The 14,853-nt window shown below is 56.4% G+C and overlaps 3 protein-coding genes across 3 annotated transcripts; 1 reads left to right on the top strand and 2 right to left on the bottom strand.

Annotated features, from left to right (window-relative positions):
• Positions 1 to 5,220: 5,220 nt before the first annotated feature.
• ColSpa_02567 (fluconazole resistance protein 3) lies at positions 5,221 to 6,440 on the top strand (the record flags this gene model as incomplete). Its single annotated transcript, XM_049268779.1, has 3 exons — positions 5,221 to 5,343; positions 5,456 to 5,796; positions 5,927 to 6,440. 3 exons carry the CDS (start codon positions 5,221 to 5,223, stop codon positions 6,438 to 6,440), a joined length of 978 nt encoding a protein of 325 aa, XP_049124736.1.
• A 2,310-nt stretch (positions 6,441 to 8,750) lies between these two features.
• Positions 8,751 to 10,183, bottom strand: ColSpa_02566 (putative cell agglutination protein pfl5; the record flags this gene model as incomplete). Its single annotated transcript, XM_049268778.1, has 3 exons — positions 8,751 to 9,553; positions 9,645 to 9,787; positions 9,876 to 10,183. The coding sequence occupies 3 exons, from the start codon at positions 10,181 to 10,183 to the stop codon at positions 8,751 to 8,753; spliced, it is 1,254 nt and encodes a 417-aa protein (XP_049124735.1).
• Positions 10,184 to 11,481: 1,298 nt separating this feature from the next.
• Positions 11,482 to 14,506, bottom strand: ColSpa_02565 (putative coatomer subunit zeta; the record flags this gene model as incomplete). Its single annotated transcript, XM_049268777.1, has 5 exons — positions 11,482 to 11,714; positions 11,771 to 12,589; positions 12,644 to 13,958; positions 14,022 to 14,332; positions 14,431 to 14,506. The coding sequence occupies 5 exons, from the start codon at positions 14,504 to 14,506 to the stop codon at positions 11,482 to 11,484; spliced, it is 2,754 nt and encodes a 917-aa protein (XP_049124734.1).
• Between the last annotated feature and the right edge of the window lie 347 nt (positions 14,507 to 14,853).

Genomic DNA, 14,853 nt, shown 5'->3' with positions numbered 1-14,853 from the left:
TAGGCGGCTCGTTGTCGTATTCCCGAACTGGGGAAGAGCCAACAAGTTCGGGAACAAGTATCATACCACCAGGTCAAAGCTCTCACCCAGGTTTCGACCTGCCAATCGTTCAGGCATTGGGGAAAGCATCTTTGGGCGTGCGTAGGCTAGCCTTCCTACAGTGCCGTTCATCCAAGCGACAGTGTAGCTCATGTTCTTGATCGAGTGTCCGTTTCGGGATCCATACAACGTCGACGATGCTACCGCACCTGGCTCAGAGTAGTACCAAGATGCGAAGCAACGGGGTTGGCCTGCGAGTTTTGTTGATCGTGTTGTTACAACATGAAGTCCTAACAGGTTCATCCCTCGAGGGGCATTCTTTCTGCCGTTTCTTGTCCCGTGCTCTCTCGCGTGTGACCCGTCGAGACCCGGCCATCGATTGAATGGAACCGTGACATCGTGGGAATCGCCAAATGTACAGATGACCATACGATAAATAGAGTTTCTTTGTCACCGTTTCGACGAAGTTGACCCAATACTGACGAGCTCTGTGTCAGATTTGCTCTATGCCAACCAGGTTTGCTGAACAGCTGGCTTCGGTGCTTCCGTGGCCTTCATCATGGAGGTCATTGTCCAGAAAAAGACATTGCAGAAAGATGCTTCATAGCATCCAAGTGCTTTCAGTCTCGATCACAACATTGTTATCGACAAGAACGGGGGTCACTGCCCTCGCCCGGGCGCTTCTAGCCTGGACCTGGTCTCGGGCGCGCGCACTCGAAATTTTTAGCGATCGAAGGGCTTGCCGTAGCTGGAACTGGATAATGACAGCAACGGCAGCTGATTAGTGATGGGTGAAAACAAGTGTTGCAGCGATGAAGCAATCGTTCGAGACCACGGGAACCAAATGGAGACACGTCGAGCTATTAAGCTTTGCCAGGACCAGTCTTGAACCATGCGTGCCAGGGTCTCAGGACAAGATGGGCGATGAACAGAACTTCTTGCTGTGGGGAACCGGGAATTGGGGCGATTTGTAGGGATTAAGGAAGTCTCGATCCTCATGGCCAGATGCATGCCCCAGTAATACCTAGGCACTCTGCCCGACTTGTGGACATCAAAAACTTGAGACATGATCGGTGAGAGACTGCTGGGCCTGCCCACGTTCTTGGCTTCTAGCAGTTCTGCCCATTCGCGTGGAAACGGATGCGTGGTTTGAGAAATCCGCGGTTGTGGCTGCAAAACAAGGTAGTCAAGGCTAGAACAGCAGCGTACCTGCTCACGCATATTCAGCACACCAATTTCACAGACGCCACGTAGAAGAAGAAAAAGAAGAGGAAGAAAACAGAAAATTTGATAATAATAAAAAAGGACGGAAAGAAAGAAGAAGACGTGATTGGTGCGCACCAATTTTTGCTGGCCTGACGGTGCGCGCTTGACCAAGTGGCATCAACGGACTGGCTGCTGATGGGAGGGATCCTGTGGCTACCGGTATGTCGGACGGAGTACGGGAAACGGCTGTTATGGAGTTCCGTAGATCCCTCCCCAGGATGAGCGCCGAGACCGTGATTCGGCAGATGATGCATTTCGTGAACAGCATGGGCCCGCGGATAGAGATCTGTTTCCAAAGAAGCGCCTCTTTTGTGATTCGGTTGATCTGGCCGCGAAGCCGCAGTCTATCTTCCAGAAGGCAAAACTGGCACGGTGACCCCGAGTGAGAACATGCGACGAGAGGGCCGACAGGTTGAGTTCGCGAGCATGAGGGACGGCAGAGACGGCAGCTGGCGAAAGCAAGACGAGAAGATGTGGACGCGGCCGCCGCGGACAGGCTGACTTGTGTAACGAAGGGAGAGCGAGAGACCAACGGCTAAGACGGCTGGGTAAGGGTATCTCTGTGAGGTTACTTTTCCATGGGCAGGGGCAGTGAGCAAGCTGTTGATGCTCCCAGGGATATTGGAAACTTGGCTGCGCAGACTCATTGCCAACCAGTTGGGGGTCGGCTACCCAAAGTTGTAGCCCTGAGGCGGCACCGGGTGAGCTGTTCGGGAATGGACCAGTACGGCGGACGGAGAGCCAGCTACGGTAGACAACGGGTCGATTTTCGAACCCGTGAAGTAGCCATGACGGCAATTTATAAGCTGAGCCAGAACCACCTTGATTGTGAGGAAGGGTAGAGCAGGTTACCTCACCTTGAAAAGCTCGATTTGTACGGACCGTACGGAGAGTGTTGGTAGAAGTGGACAGCAGTACTGGGCGGTTGCATACGTTACCAACAATGCGGGGTGCTTAGGGGAGTTTATCGATTGGGGGGAGGAGCAGGGGCTGTAACAGGAGAGGAGCCGGTGGGCGGCTGAGGTGAGGTAGGTTCCGTTGGGTTGCATCCCTGTGCAGGTGCAGCGCAGCCATAAGGCAGATGGATTTGCCTTTCTGTATGCCCGGGCAGTGGCGGAGGAGCAGTGGTGGCCGGCGGCGCGAGGGGGATATCCTTGCCGGGGCATGTGCAGAAACAGGAAACGCAGGCCGGAAACTGATGCCGTTCGAATGATGGGTTTGTCCGGAAGATGATTGCGATGCCATGCGATGGCTGATGCGCCGACACGGATTGGAGAAGAGGCACTGTGAGTACCAGGTAGATGAAGCGGCTGTTGGACGAGACGAGCAATGTCATCAAGATGTTGCAAGGGGGACGAGCAGGGCCGCAAGACGTCTCTAGAGCAAAGATTAATTGATTGCACGTGTAAGAGACGGACGCAACCACGACAGATACGCCTCGAAGAGAGCAACAACGCAGCAGCGGCAGCGGCAGGACACAGAGGCAGGCGGCTCATCCACTTGGGCAAGAGAAGAGAGGGAATGTCGCCGCCCGTCATCCAAACCCAACCCAACACAACCCAACCCAACCCAACTCGCGGTAGGGGCGTGGAAGTCGGTCGCCCTGTCTTCGCCTTGCCTTCCTTCCTGGACGCTGTGCTGTGCATCCATCATGTTTTGTCACTTGCCAGCTGGAGCAGCGCCCGGCCGCTTCCTCCCATCGGCACCGGCATGGGCCGCAGAAAGTATAACGGACGTTCAGGACAACGCAGCTTGCCCTGTGTCTTGTGTTGCGGCGGGCTGCTGTTGCTCCTCGGCAAGGCAAGTGCAGGAGGGGAGGGGGTTTACATCGTACTGCCGAGCATATACTTTCAGGCACAGATACTCGACGCCCTTGCAAGCTTCAGGCATCCCGTCATTGGCGGTGAAGCGTGTCCGCGATGCTGGACCGATCCCACGCGGATCAAAGCAACTATCCGGTCCAAGTACAGGTATTCCCGCCCTCGGCCAGTCAGTCATTCGTCTTGGACGTCGAGCCAAAGCGAGACCCCCCCCCAATCCGTTGTCCATCCCATCACTCACTCGAGGGAATTTCACTTCGACCCCTCCCTCCCTTGGCGTACCTTGGGACCTCATGCGATAATCATCCGGCCAGTCCTGCCAATAGGTTCCAACTCTGTTCAGGGATCCGACATCTGTCAAACATTGTGTGGCGCCGACAAACTTGGAGTCGACCTTCGTTCTGCTTCATCGACAGCAACCTTATCCCAGCCGCTACTTGCTTCTTCATCCCAGCCAGGGATAATCTTGGCCCCTTCGTTTCTTCGGAAGCATCTTGTCCAACGTGGTCAGTGTCATCTCCTCCCTCTTGCTTCACTTCATCTCTCCAACTCAGACGAGTCACGGACGATGTCGTCGAGGACCAGACCCCTGCTCTGTCCTTTGCATCCGTCCCAGGGACAGCCCGGCCCATGTGCCGCCGTCTTCTCTCCAACCCTCTAGCCCAATGGCTATGCCGTTTCGATACCCGCGCCCACCGCATCTCCTTTCGTTTTGACTTTTTTGTTTTCATTTCTTCTTAGACGAGACAGAGCCCTCGTCCGGCATGGCAGCTGGGGTTGCCTTTTGTTACACCTCGTGCGTAGGTAGATACCATGAACTAACTGCAAAGGTAAAAAAACAAAAATAAGAGAAAAAACATTGACCTGCATTTACTTCACACCCACCGGACTTGGAGCATCGCAAAACACCGGCCCCGCAAGGTCTATCCAATCTTATCGACATTGATGTTTTGGTTCACCTGGTCAAGGAGCCCTTGGAGTCCGTTGACCCCCTTTTTTTCATTCGTCTGGACGATTCTGCTCGTCCCATCTCTCTGTCCCACTGTCACTGCCTCTCACAAGGCACCTCGCTGGCGTTGGTTACTCTATAAAAGAGTCTTCCAAAGACAAATGCAAGCCTGCCGCACCTCGTCATACAGCAGCCCGGCCCCTCCATACACTCTAGGTCATCGACACTGAAAAGCCCCATACCGTTTCTCGTCCACGGTGCACTGGCGGCACTGAGACAAGCTCTCGAAACTTGCACCACCGGTTTGTCGTACTAGACGGACCCTGTCCTGTCCCGCCCTGCCCCGTCCAGCCCTGTACTGGTTGTCTAGACCTCTCCGCCTTGTCTGGCCCTGCGACTCGCACTGCAGCTTGCGGCGTTCCTCGACCCGCCGTACCGTTCGCACCCTCGAATCCTCCCTACGGCACGCAGTACGTAGCACGCAGGCCCGCCCGGTCAACTCGGCTTCCTCGCGTCTTCTCCATCAAATCTAGCGTCGCCTTCCCGACCCTTCCCAAGTCTCCACATCTCTAGGCCTGCTCTGGCCTATGCTGGCCTGTGCATCTTACACCTTACTCGGCGTTCTGCTTGCTCTCCGCCGCATCGGTCTACACTTCTGGGCCGTCATCCACTTGTTTTTTCTTCCCACACCTAAAAAGGTACCTGAGAGTCTTGACCTGTCGGACGGGACCCTTCAACTAGGAGGGCGCACATACACTACAGTAGGCCCTTGACCCTCCGTCTTCTTCCAACAAAGTCTTTGCAGCACCCTCCTTGCACCCCGAGTCACCCATCCATCAACGCACCGTTTGGGCAGTGCTATACCCACCTACCTATCGCCCTGTCACCCCAAGGCGCTAGACCGAGTGTGGACTGGACGCTACTGGCGCATTTCTACCGGCACGGCACCTCGACCTTCGACCCTCACCAATCTGCGCACCCCCTCCTCCTCCGCTCGCTCTCTCCCCCCCCCCCCTTCTGCACCTGGACTGGACCTAGACCCTCATCAGGACACGCCTATCCGCTTCCCGTTTCCATTCTACTCTTTTCTCCCTTACTCTTCCCATTCCAAAGTGCTGGCCAACCTTTCCAGAGCAGATCGCGACCATGGACTTCTCTCACCAGTACTTCGCGCAAACGCAGCCCTACCAGTTCATGGGCATCCCGCCTCTCACGCCATCCCATTCCAATTCCGCAGGTTCAGATGACTTCAACACGACATCTCCACCGGTAAGTCGTCGAGTTCCCTTCCTAACCCCGAGCCCCCAAATCCCCACCGGCCGCTGGTGGATTGGCGCTTAGCGTACTGCGACCTGCACTTACACAATCATGACATGAGCAGGATGTCTACGCCGAATATCCCAACGACCAGCACTTCAGCACCTTTGATAACTATCCTCCCTCCCAGTTCAACGCACAGCACACTTCCTTCCCCGGTCCTCCCGGCCCTCCCACTCCCCCGAACCATGGTCTGCCCGTGCAGCAGTCTGTCCAGCCTCAGCCTCAGCCGACACAGCACAATGGAATGAGTGCTCCTGCGGTCCAGCCGATCAAGGCCCAACCCGATGCCATCGCCCACAAGCAGGAGCCCTTCGACGACCATTCTCGTCGGGGCCAGTCGAACTCGGACGATGAAGACTTGACGCCTGCGCAGTCGAGGAGGAAGGCCCAAAACCGCGCCGCGTACGTTGCACCTCTGCGCCGCTGCCTCGGCATGCGCCGACGAGACCCCACAGATCGGTTGACCCGAGGATCTCGTCCAACCCATGCATCTTGGATGGCGGAAACTGTTACTGACATGAGTGTGGCACAGGCAACGCGCATTCCGGGAACGAAAGGAGAGACACGTCAAAGACCTGGAAGCGAAGCTTGCGAATCTCGAAGCGGAAGCACAGCAAAAATCGACGGAAAACGAACGGCTCAAGCGTGAAATGCAAAAGATCAGCACCGAGAACGAAATCCTTCGTGCCACCTCGTCCATCAACGGCCACCACAGCTCGTCCTCCCCCGAGCCCCGGACGACAGGTCCCATGCACTACAACCCCAAGGACTTCTACTCGGACCTGCTCGCCCCCCACAACAACAAGACGCCCAGCCACCGAGTCGCGATTTCGTCGGATGGAGAACGCCTCCTCGCGGCTGGCGCCACGTGGGACTTCATCATCAGTCACCCGCTGTTCAAGAGAGGGTTGGTGGATGTGGGTGACGTGAGCGAGCGGCTGAAGAACCAAGCACGGTGCGACGGGCAGGGCCCGGTGTTTTCGGAGCGCTCCATCCTCGAAGCCATCCAAGGCAGTGTCGCCAGCGGAAGCGACGAGCTGCTCTAGTCGGCGGCTCTCGACGGTGGGACTCGACGTGGGTGCTTCGTAAGCGACGTGCAGCACTAACGGACATGACGAGACCTGCAAACGACCAGGTTCGGCGTTTTGGGTAAACGGAGTCAAACGGAGGGGAAACGCCTGCAGCAACGCCAGACGTCACCAGGCTGATATTTTCTTCTTCTTTTCTTTATGCATCGTTGCCACTTATGTATTATGCTATTTGACGGGCAATACCGGGGGCTCGAAGGTTACCTGCGATGTGACAAAAATATTTACTAGACGACATGGCGTCTCTATATGGGGAAACACAACACACGGCCTTGACCAGCAGCGACATGAGCCAAGCAACAAAAGAAGTTGTTCGCCGGCAGGCTGGGGCAACGGAGCATGATTATCATCGGGGCATGGAAGAAAGGGAACACTCGTTCTGGGCAGGGGAGGGAAGAGGCCACCTCCGGTACGCTCGGAGTGCTTGTGGAGGACAGATTGCATTGGATGCTTTTGGGGTCACTCTGGTCTGCTTTTTCCTCCATACCTTTTGCTTTTTGGTCCACGTTTTTAGGGAAAGGTTCTGTCTAGTAAAGAGGAGGGGAAGCCGGGGGTTTGTTAGTTGACAAGGGGCCCGGCCCATGCATGCCTGGATCCCTTCCTTTGGATACGAGTCTCTGTCATCGAAGTTGTTGGAATACAATGTTTCGGTGCCTAATCTCATGAACCGGTGCCCGTCTGGTCTTTTTCGCGCGCGCGGTGACTACGCTTCAGCAAGAGGGGTCCTTCTGGTCCTTTGGGGCCAATTTTTATTTTATTTTTTATTTTTACCGTTCCACGGTTCCAGCCAACTTACCCAACGGGGCGGTGGGAGGAAACGTGGAAAAAAAAGGCAAACCCCGCTGGAGCCGAACCGTTCGACGGCCGTCGTTGGGCTTGCATCGGACTTGGAAGCGGGTGGAAGTCAGTCCATCAACGTAGGGGAGCGGGGTTCCGCCGCTTGCCGGGTGGTGGTGGTGGTCCAATTGCCGCCCCCCTTGGCGACCCCCAACCAACCCGCGCGCGAAATTGCAACGAAAAAGAAGAAGAAGAAGAAGAAGCGGACGTGGTTCGCCGCGTGTTGCAATGCCTAGGGTTATAGGCATGTTTGGGCGCCCGGGGCGGCCAGCGTTCGGGGCAGCCAGCGTTCTCATCCCATTCTTTACTGTATTTTTTACTCTATTTTATTCTTCGGTCCCCTTCGGTCCCCTTCGGCCCCCGATGTCACTCGCACCCTCCCCCTCCCCCCTTGGGATCCAATGACTTGCACAGTGGAAGAGGAAAATCGCCGCCGCTGCCTCCGCCGCCCACCCACCACACACACTGCGCGCGCACACACACGCACACACACCCCTCTCAAGCTGTCGAGCATGGGAGGCGTCGGATTGCGACCTCCTCGCTTCTCCGGATCTTCACTTTCGGGGGGCCCCGTTCGAGCTGTTACCGGGTTGGTGGGAACAAGCTCCATCGACCGGGACAAAGTTCAGGGCGACCATGGCACGTTGAGGCGGTGGTTGGGCGCTTCGGCGGTTTAAATGGTGGGGGAGCCGTGGGAGACACTTTGGGAATGTAATAAAAAGGAGGATTTGGTGGTATCTCATCTATCTTGCGCAAGGACAGAAACAGCCAACGCGTGACGAGAACCCGAAAGAGAAATAAAGATGAAAATAAAAAAACAGATGGACCATCCGGTTGACCGTCATGTGTTCGTCACGCCACCGACCGCCGCCGCCGCCGCCTTTTGGCGTCGGGTGCATACGCCCGAACTCCTGACAGATGCTTCGCCGAGAAGAGGAGGGGGTGGGGAAATAACTCTAAAAAAAATAAAAAATTACTGAAATGACGCAACGGGGAGCAGCAGCAAAGCAACTCGAAGTGGAAAGAAACAGACACCAGACGTAGACTTCCGTAGCGTCGTTACTCCCCCCCCCCCCTCAGCCTTGCCGCCAGCCTCCACCACCGTTGTCCCGAAACCATCGTTTGTCCCGTCATGTACTTGGTCATACTCATTCTCTTCCATGGCCCATGGCTTCGTTCGTGTCGTGACGGGGAGTCGTCGGTGATGGGTCGTGCAATGTGCTGAATCGAGACTCTGCTTGACACAGTTCGACCTTCACCGAGGACATCCCCTCTCTTCTTTCCAACAGCTGGTGACAAGCAGAGGACGAATTCAGCTCTCCATGAAAATGGAAGCCCTCCACCTGCCCCGTTCTGCAGTTGTTGTATATTAGTCAACCAGCACCCCGGTTGACAACACAGCTTAGCCCCGCATCAGAGCTGTCTCCCCCTTTACTGTGACTTCTTGCCGTTGATCTGGGCGCTGCCCTCGCCATCCCGACCCTCGACCCACGGGTGCTTGATCGTCAGGCACCAGATGTCAAGGTAATCGCAGATAGTGACGATGACATCCACGACAAAGCTGCCGTAGACGCCAATGGCCATGCCGAGCATGAGGAACATAAAGGCAACCTGGTAGACGTCGTCGCCCAACGCGCTAGGCCAGCCGAAGCCAAAGTACTCCTGCAGCTTCGGACCCAACGCATCACCAACCCCAAACGCAAGCGGCAAGCCCAGGACGTTCCAGTACGGGAAGTCGAGCTTCACCAGGTGCGCCGTGATCATCTGCCCGACAGAGTAGGCGTTCACGACGCCGGCAAACATGATGAACGGCACGAGATGCGAGTGCAGGATGGTCGGGTGCAGCAGCAGGTACGACCCGATGAGCACCCACATGCCGAAGAAGGGCAGCAGGCCGAGCAGCGCGCCGCGGGAGCGGTCGCCGCGCGCGCGACGGGCCTTGATGACGTTGCGCGCCGACTCGACCGTGTTCAAGACGAGCACCAACGCGCCCTGGACCATGTACCACTGCGTAAAGGAGAGCTCGTACAGGGACTCGGGGATGCCCAGCTTCTCGGAGACGCCAAAGGTGCGGAGGAGCGACTGCTGCCAGAAGGAGGCGCCGCCCATGTAGCCCGTCAACGCATAGACACCGACGAGGATGAGGACGCCCTCAACGGGGCCGTTGACGATGCCCAAGGTGAGCGTCTTGGTGTGGTACTCATCCCAGGTCTGAACGTAGAAGGTAAGGAGGGCTGGCGGGAGGGTCCGTTAGCTTTATTTGGAGGTCTAGGGGAGCTCGAGGTCTGGCGAGACAGACTCTGAGAGAAGACGGGAAGGACATACAAGAAAAGAGAACGCCGACGGTCATCCAGCCCTGTCCCATGTTCTGCGACGCGGCAAAGATGAGGACTTCAAGCGAGGTGTTGAGCGCGTCGACGCCGTGGTCGAAGAGCTCGCCAAGCGGTCCGGACTGGTGGGTTCGTCGACTGTTGTCGCAAAAGGTCCATGTTAGCTTCACGTCTCTCTCCCAAGGACTCTGGCTCGAATGCCAAGCTCGGGGAAGGGAAAACTCACGCCTGCGACCCATCAACGGCGTCAAAAGTCTGGTACAGGAACAGGCCAATCGCCCACGAGTAGTAGACCCAGCTGGGGCAGTCCTGGTCGAGCGTCGGGTTGTACCACAGAAGCGTCAGGACGTTCGCGACAACGAACATGAAGCCGGTCAGGGTGATGAGGTTCGGCGCCATGCTCATGGGGAAGATGTTGATGACGACGTTGGTGTAGAAGGGCTTGAGGATGTACTTTGACGTCAGCGAATGGTCGACGCCGGAGTACTTGTACTCCTTGAGCGCCGGGAGGCGGTCCTGGCGCACGTAAACCATCTTGGGCGAGAGCGTGCGATGTTGTTCGTTGCACGCGTCGTGTGGTGGTTTTTTTTTGGTGTTGAAACTGAGCAGGTTGAGTTTGCTCAGAGGACGGTGAGTTGTGTCCTGCCGGGAACTTTTTTTTCTCGGTTGTCTGGCGGATCGGAAGCTCTGACTGGGCGGGGCCCCGGAGGAGAAAGCGAACGCCGTAGAACCAGTCGATGGGTCCCAGAGGTATCTGTATTCGTTGTCCCTTAGGAGCGGTGACGATGGCTTCAAACCGGGGTGTCAAGGTAGCCAAGGACTTCGGCGGGGGTGGACAAGGTAGGAGGCAGTTTGGAGTGGGAGGAGGGGAAGGTTCGAGGAAAGAGTATCCCGTATGTGGGCGGGGATGGTCAGGTCCTAGCACAGAGACACTTCAGATGGTCCGAGACAAGCGACAGGAAATTCCCAGGAACACAAAGTTGCGTAGAGCAAGTGTAATGGACTATGGGACCTCCGAGCAGCGCCAGAGAACTTGACATGTGGTATCAAGCTACTTGGGGTCGCGTGGCCGGCGCTCTGCTCGCGACCAGCTCGAGCTAGATTTTTCTTGGACAGCTCACACACCCGCGCACGACGCAGCGTGTCCGTCACCCACAACGTCATTTCTCTCCCGTCTCCCCGAGCTTCCTGCGTCTCCGATTGAATCCAGCATGCCCGACTAGTCCTCTTTCGGCGCTAGCTCCCATCTCGGGCTCCATGGCCCGTCCCACTTGTCAAGCCTTCCCTCCCCTTCCAGCCCCAGAACGACGCACCAGCCACTCCCAACGCCAACCGCTCTTGTCAATCGAATTGGCGCGCACTGTAAGACTTGACACGACTCGGACGTGTGACGGCTCCATGACAGGGTTTGGTTGTGTACTACAAAATCCAAGCTACGCATTGAGTTAGCATCGTGAAATCAAACAGTCCCCCCCCGAATATGACCCTAGAGCTGAGGCCAGCGGTACCCATAGCTGATTGCGGCAACAGGATTATGTTACATCACAATACAAAACCACGGAAACCCTTCTTGATGTCTTTTCATGTCTTCATTCTAGATGTACGCGAGCCAAAAGTCCTTTTAGTGCGCACGCTTGTGCGCTCAAAAATGCTAACCCCCCTACTACTACTATGGCGACGGCGGCGGCGGCGGCGGCGCTGGCTGCTTATTCGAGTCGGCTGTAATAAGAGAAGTCCTCGTCTCTCTTCGTCTGCCGTACGTACGTCTTTGCTTGCTTGGAACATCCGACCATTTGCATTGATCCCACAAACTCCGAACAAGTATCTTCTTTTTAAGCAACCGATGCAACAACAAGCGACGCCACGCCCTCCTCCTCGCTGCGAACCGTAATCTTCGTCGTCACGCCAGACTTGGACGAGTAAGCCATCCGGACGTTTGCAATCACCCTGCCGCCGCCAACAGTCTTGCCGAGAAGCTTGAGGGTATGTGTTGTCTGGTTGACCGGCACATCCGTACCCTCCAGAGGCTGCAGTGACAGGACCTTGGCCAGTTGCTCCGTTGCCTCTGCAATATTGTTAGCGCCACTCTACTTTCTTCGATTCAAACACACAAAGACTCACCTGCTATGCTCTTCATGCTGCTGAGCTGCAAAGTCTCCTCGGCCTCCTCGCCAGCCGCACCCACTTGCTCCCAGATGTGGTTGAAGTTGCTGGCAAACGTGGGGATAACATAATCGCTGCCCGCGAGGTCGAACTCGGCCACCTCGTACTCGTCGTCGTAACCAGTGTCCTCGGGCTCGTTTGTCGTGGGGTCGATCTCCTTGCTGGTGAACTTGAGGACGTTGGAGAAGCTGGTGACTGGCATAGAGCCCTCTCCGCTGACCTTCTTGAAGGCTACGTAAACCTTGCCTGGCTCATTTGTGGGGAGCTTCTCGGCCTGGATGATGAACACCTCCTCGAGCTCCTCCTCTTCGGACGGCGTCGCCACGATGGACACGTTTTCGAGGACGGTCGCATCCAGCGTGTTCTTGACCTCATACTGGAACACAATGTGCTCCTTGAAGATGTGCTTGACGACGGTGACGACGTACTCCATCTCCGACTCGGTAAGCTCGACAACGGGTGACGACTTCAGCACGCTGCCAAACTCCTTCATCTCGGGGATCTGCATCAACTCCTGGGCGTAACGCTGAGTAGCGGCAGTTGCTGACGCAGCAGCCTCCGCGCCACTCGCAGCAGCCTTCGTAGGGCCAACCTTGGGGGGCTTGAGAGACGGGGCAGTCGCCGTGAGCTTCTTCGTCCGATCCTCGGCATCTGCCTGCTCGCGGGTAACGACAGGGATCTGGGAAATGTCGAAGGGGCTGTCAAACGCAGACTTGTCCTCCGAGGTGACGTACATGACGAGCTGGTGCTCGAAGTACGGCAGGGAAAACATGCTGTCTATAAAGGAGTCAGTATTGGTTGGCTGTGGCACGGTTCCGGCGATGGACATACTGTTCTTGACAAACTTCTCCGCAATCTCATCCTCCTGGTGCATGAGTCTAAGGTTGAGCGCGGCACGATCTCTGACTTCGTCATCGACGTCGTCCAAGCATCTGGTAAGGAGAACCTCGACACTGCGCTTGACTTCGGGGTCCTTCTGGCCGACACCAAACTTGGCGAGGGCGGTGACGGCAGCGGCACGCACGATGGCATTCTCTAGGACCACTCTGTTGTAGATGTAGCGGATGTACTTGGTAGGCTGGGAAGTCTTGGGACCCTCGAGACCCAGCAAGTGCAGGATTCTAACCGCAAGCTTGGTGAACTCGCAGTCCTCGATGAACTCGCACAGGTGAGCCAGAGCATCCTCCTTGGACTCCGGAACGAACTTGATCAGATCGAACATGCTCTCGACCACGGCGCGCTTGAACTCGTAACCGCCCTCGTCGCGGAGGATGCCGCTGAGGAAAGCAAGCATGCCTGCCTGCTTGCTAGGGAACTTCAGGCACAGAGTCCGGATAGCCTCGACAATAGTGATCTTGAACTCGTCCGTAATCTCAGACATGAAGCCAGAGATCTGCTTCATCAGGCGGTCGACGCTGGCCTCGTTACCGGTCTTGAGCAGAGTGGTGATGGCAAAGGTGGCGATCGATCGGTTGCTGTTGGAAATGAGGAGCTCAATGTCGGGGTTGCAGACGTTGACGGCGTTAGGCTTGAAGGAGGCGAAGTTGTGGAGGATTCGGAGGGCGGCGAACTTGGTGACAGCGCGAGGGGAGGTGAGGAAGAGCTGGAGTACGTGGACAGCCTGGGAAACCTCGGCGTCGGTGACATCCCGCATGTCGCAGATGGCCTTGGCGGCCTCGAAGTTGACCATCTCGCTCTTGTGGCGCAACCAGCCATCCAGCAGCTGCATCATGGGCTTCCTGAGCGACGGGTCCTCCTCGGCGAGTTGAGCGGCCAGACGGACGAGCATGACGATCGCAGCAGAGCTCTTGACCGCACCGGCGGCACCGAACTGCTGGACCATCTTGACGAGCGCCATACGGTCGTGCATGCGCATCGAGTAAAGCAGACCGATGGCGTGGTACTGGGGCATGGTCGAGTTGTTGGCAGGCAATTGACCGCTCGATGAGGAGAACCCCAGGGAGAAGCCGCTCGAGGACTTGGTGGAGGCCGCAGCTTCCTGGGTCTCGCTCTGCCAGCGGCGGACGACATCCTTGGCGATCGGGAGGAGGTGGTACGAGGAAACAAGAGCCGCAGAAGATACGGAAGGGTTCTTGTCGACGATGGCAGTCTTCATCACTCGCTCAATGGACTGGACTGTGGTGGCCTGGAAGCTGAGTTAGCATGACGCCCTTCCCTCCCTTATAGCTCGAGACAGCTTTCAGCGTACATCGATAATGCGGCACAGGGCCCTGATGGCATTGGGTCGGAAGATGGCATCGGTGCTGCCGCCAGTATCCTTCATGATGGTGCTGGTGACCATAATAATGTCCTCGGCTGAGTGAGCTAGCTCCTTGATGACAAGGTGGACCATCTGTCGCAAGCTGGCATCTTTGTTCTGGAACAGCTTCGAGATGCCAAAGAAGAGGGTCGTCGCTTCGTTCGTCGGGAACTTCTCGCCCGTGTAGAGAAGAAGGGCGATCTTGGTAAGGAGAATTCGACATCTTCGCGGCTGGATGGGAGAGCTGTTGAATAGTCGTGCTGTTCACCTTGGAATTAGCCAGCTTGCTCGCCGCACGAATCTCCAAGTTGTAGCCAATGGAGAAATAAAGGCATGAGCAATTTCGTCAGAAACTCACCTTCTTGGAATACCTGGGTCCTGTCCACCTTCACCAGGCCCAAATCGGCATCTTCGTCTTTCTTGCCGTAGCTCATGTTGGGCAGCGGTGTTTGGCGGACTGCTTGAGGTCGGGGCGTCGGTGGATTGTGAAGTTGGCTCCGTGTCCTTGGGGATAACGCCAGTCAGTCCCACACCCCTTGAACTTGGTGGGGCCAGTCACGTGAACTACTTTCGCCCAGTCCCGACCTCACCTCTGCGAACATGCAATGTGGCTCTACCTTTAATCGGCCAGCGCGTTCACCATTACGCCTTCGTGTCTCAAAAATAGTCAGCGAAGTGTCATAATTTTCTTGATACAGTGCATCTATCGGTTTTCTGGGATTTGTGTTTCTGGAGCTTCAATAAGTGGCCGCTAAACAACAGCTTGGGCGGCAATCGGCGA

The sequence above is a fragment of the Colletotrichum spaethianum genome (genome assembly GCF_022836535.1).
Source record: "Colletotrichum spaethianum MAFF 239500 DNA, contig05, whole genome shotgun sequence".
NCBI lineage: Eukaryota > Fungi > Ascomycota > Sordariomycetes > Glomerellales > Glomerellaceae > Colletotrichum > Colletotrichum spaethianum.
Note: the sequence above shows the minus strand (reverse complement) of the source record. Positions and strands in the feature narration are given on the sequence as shown.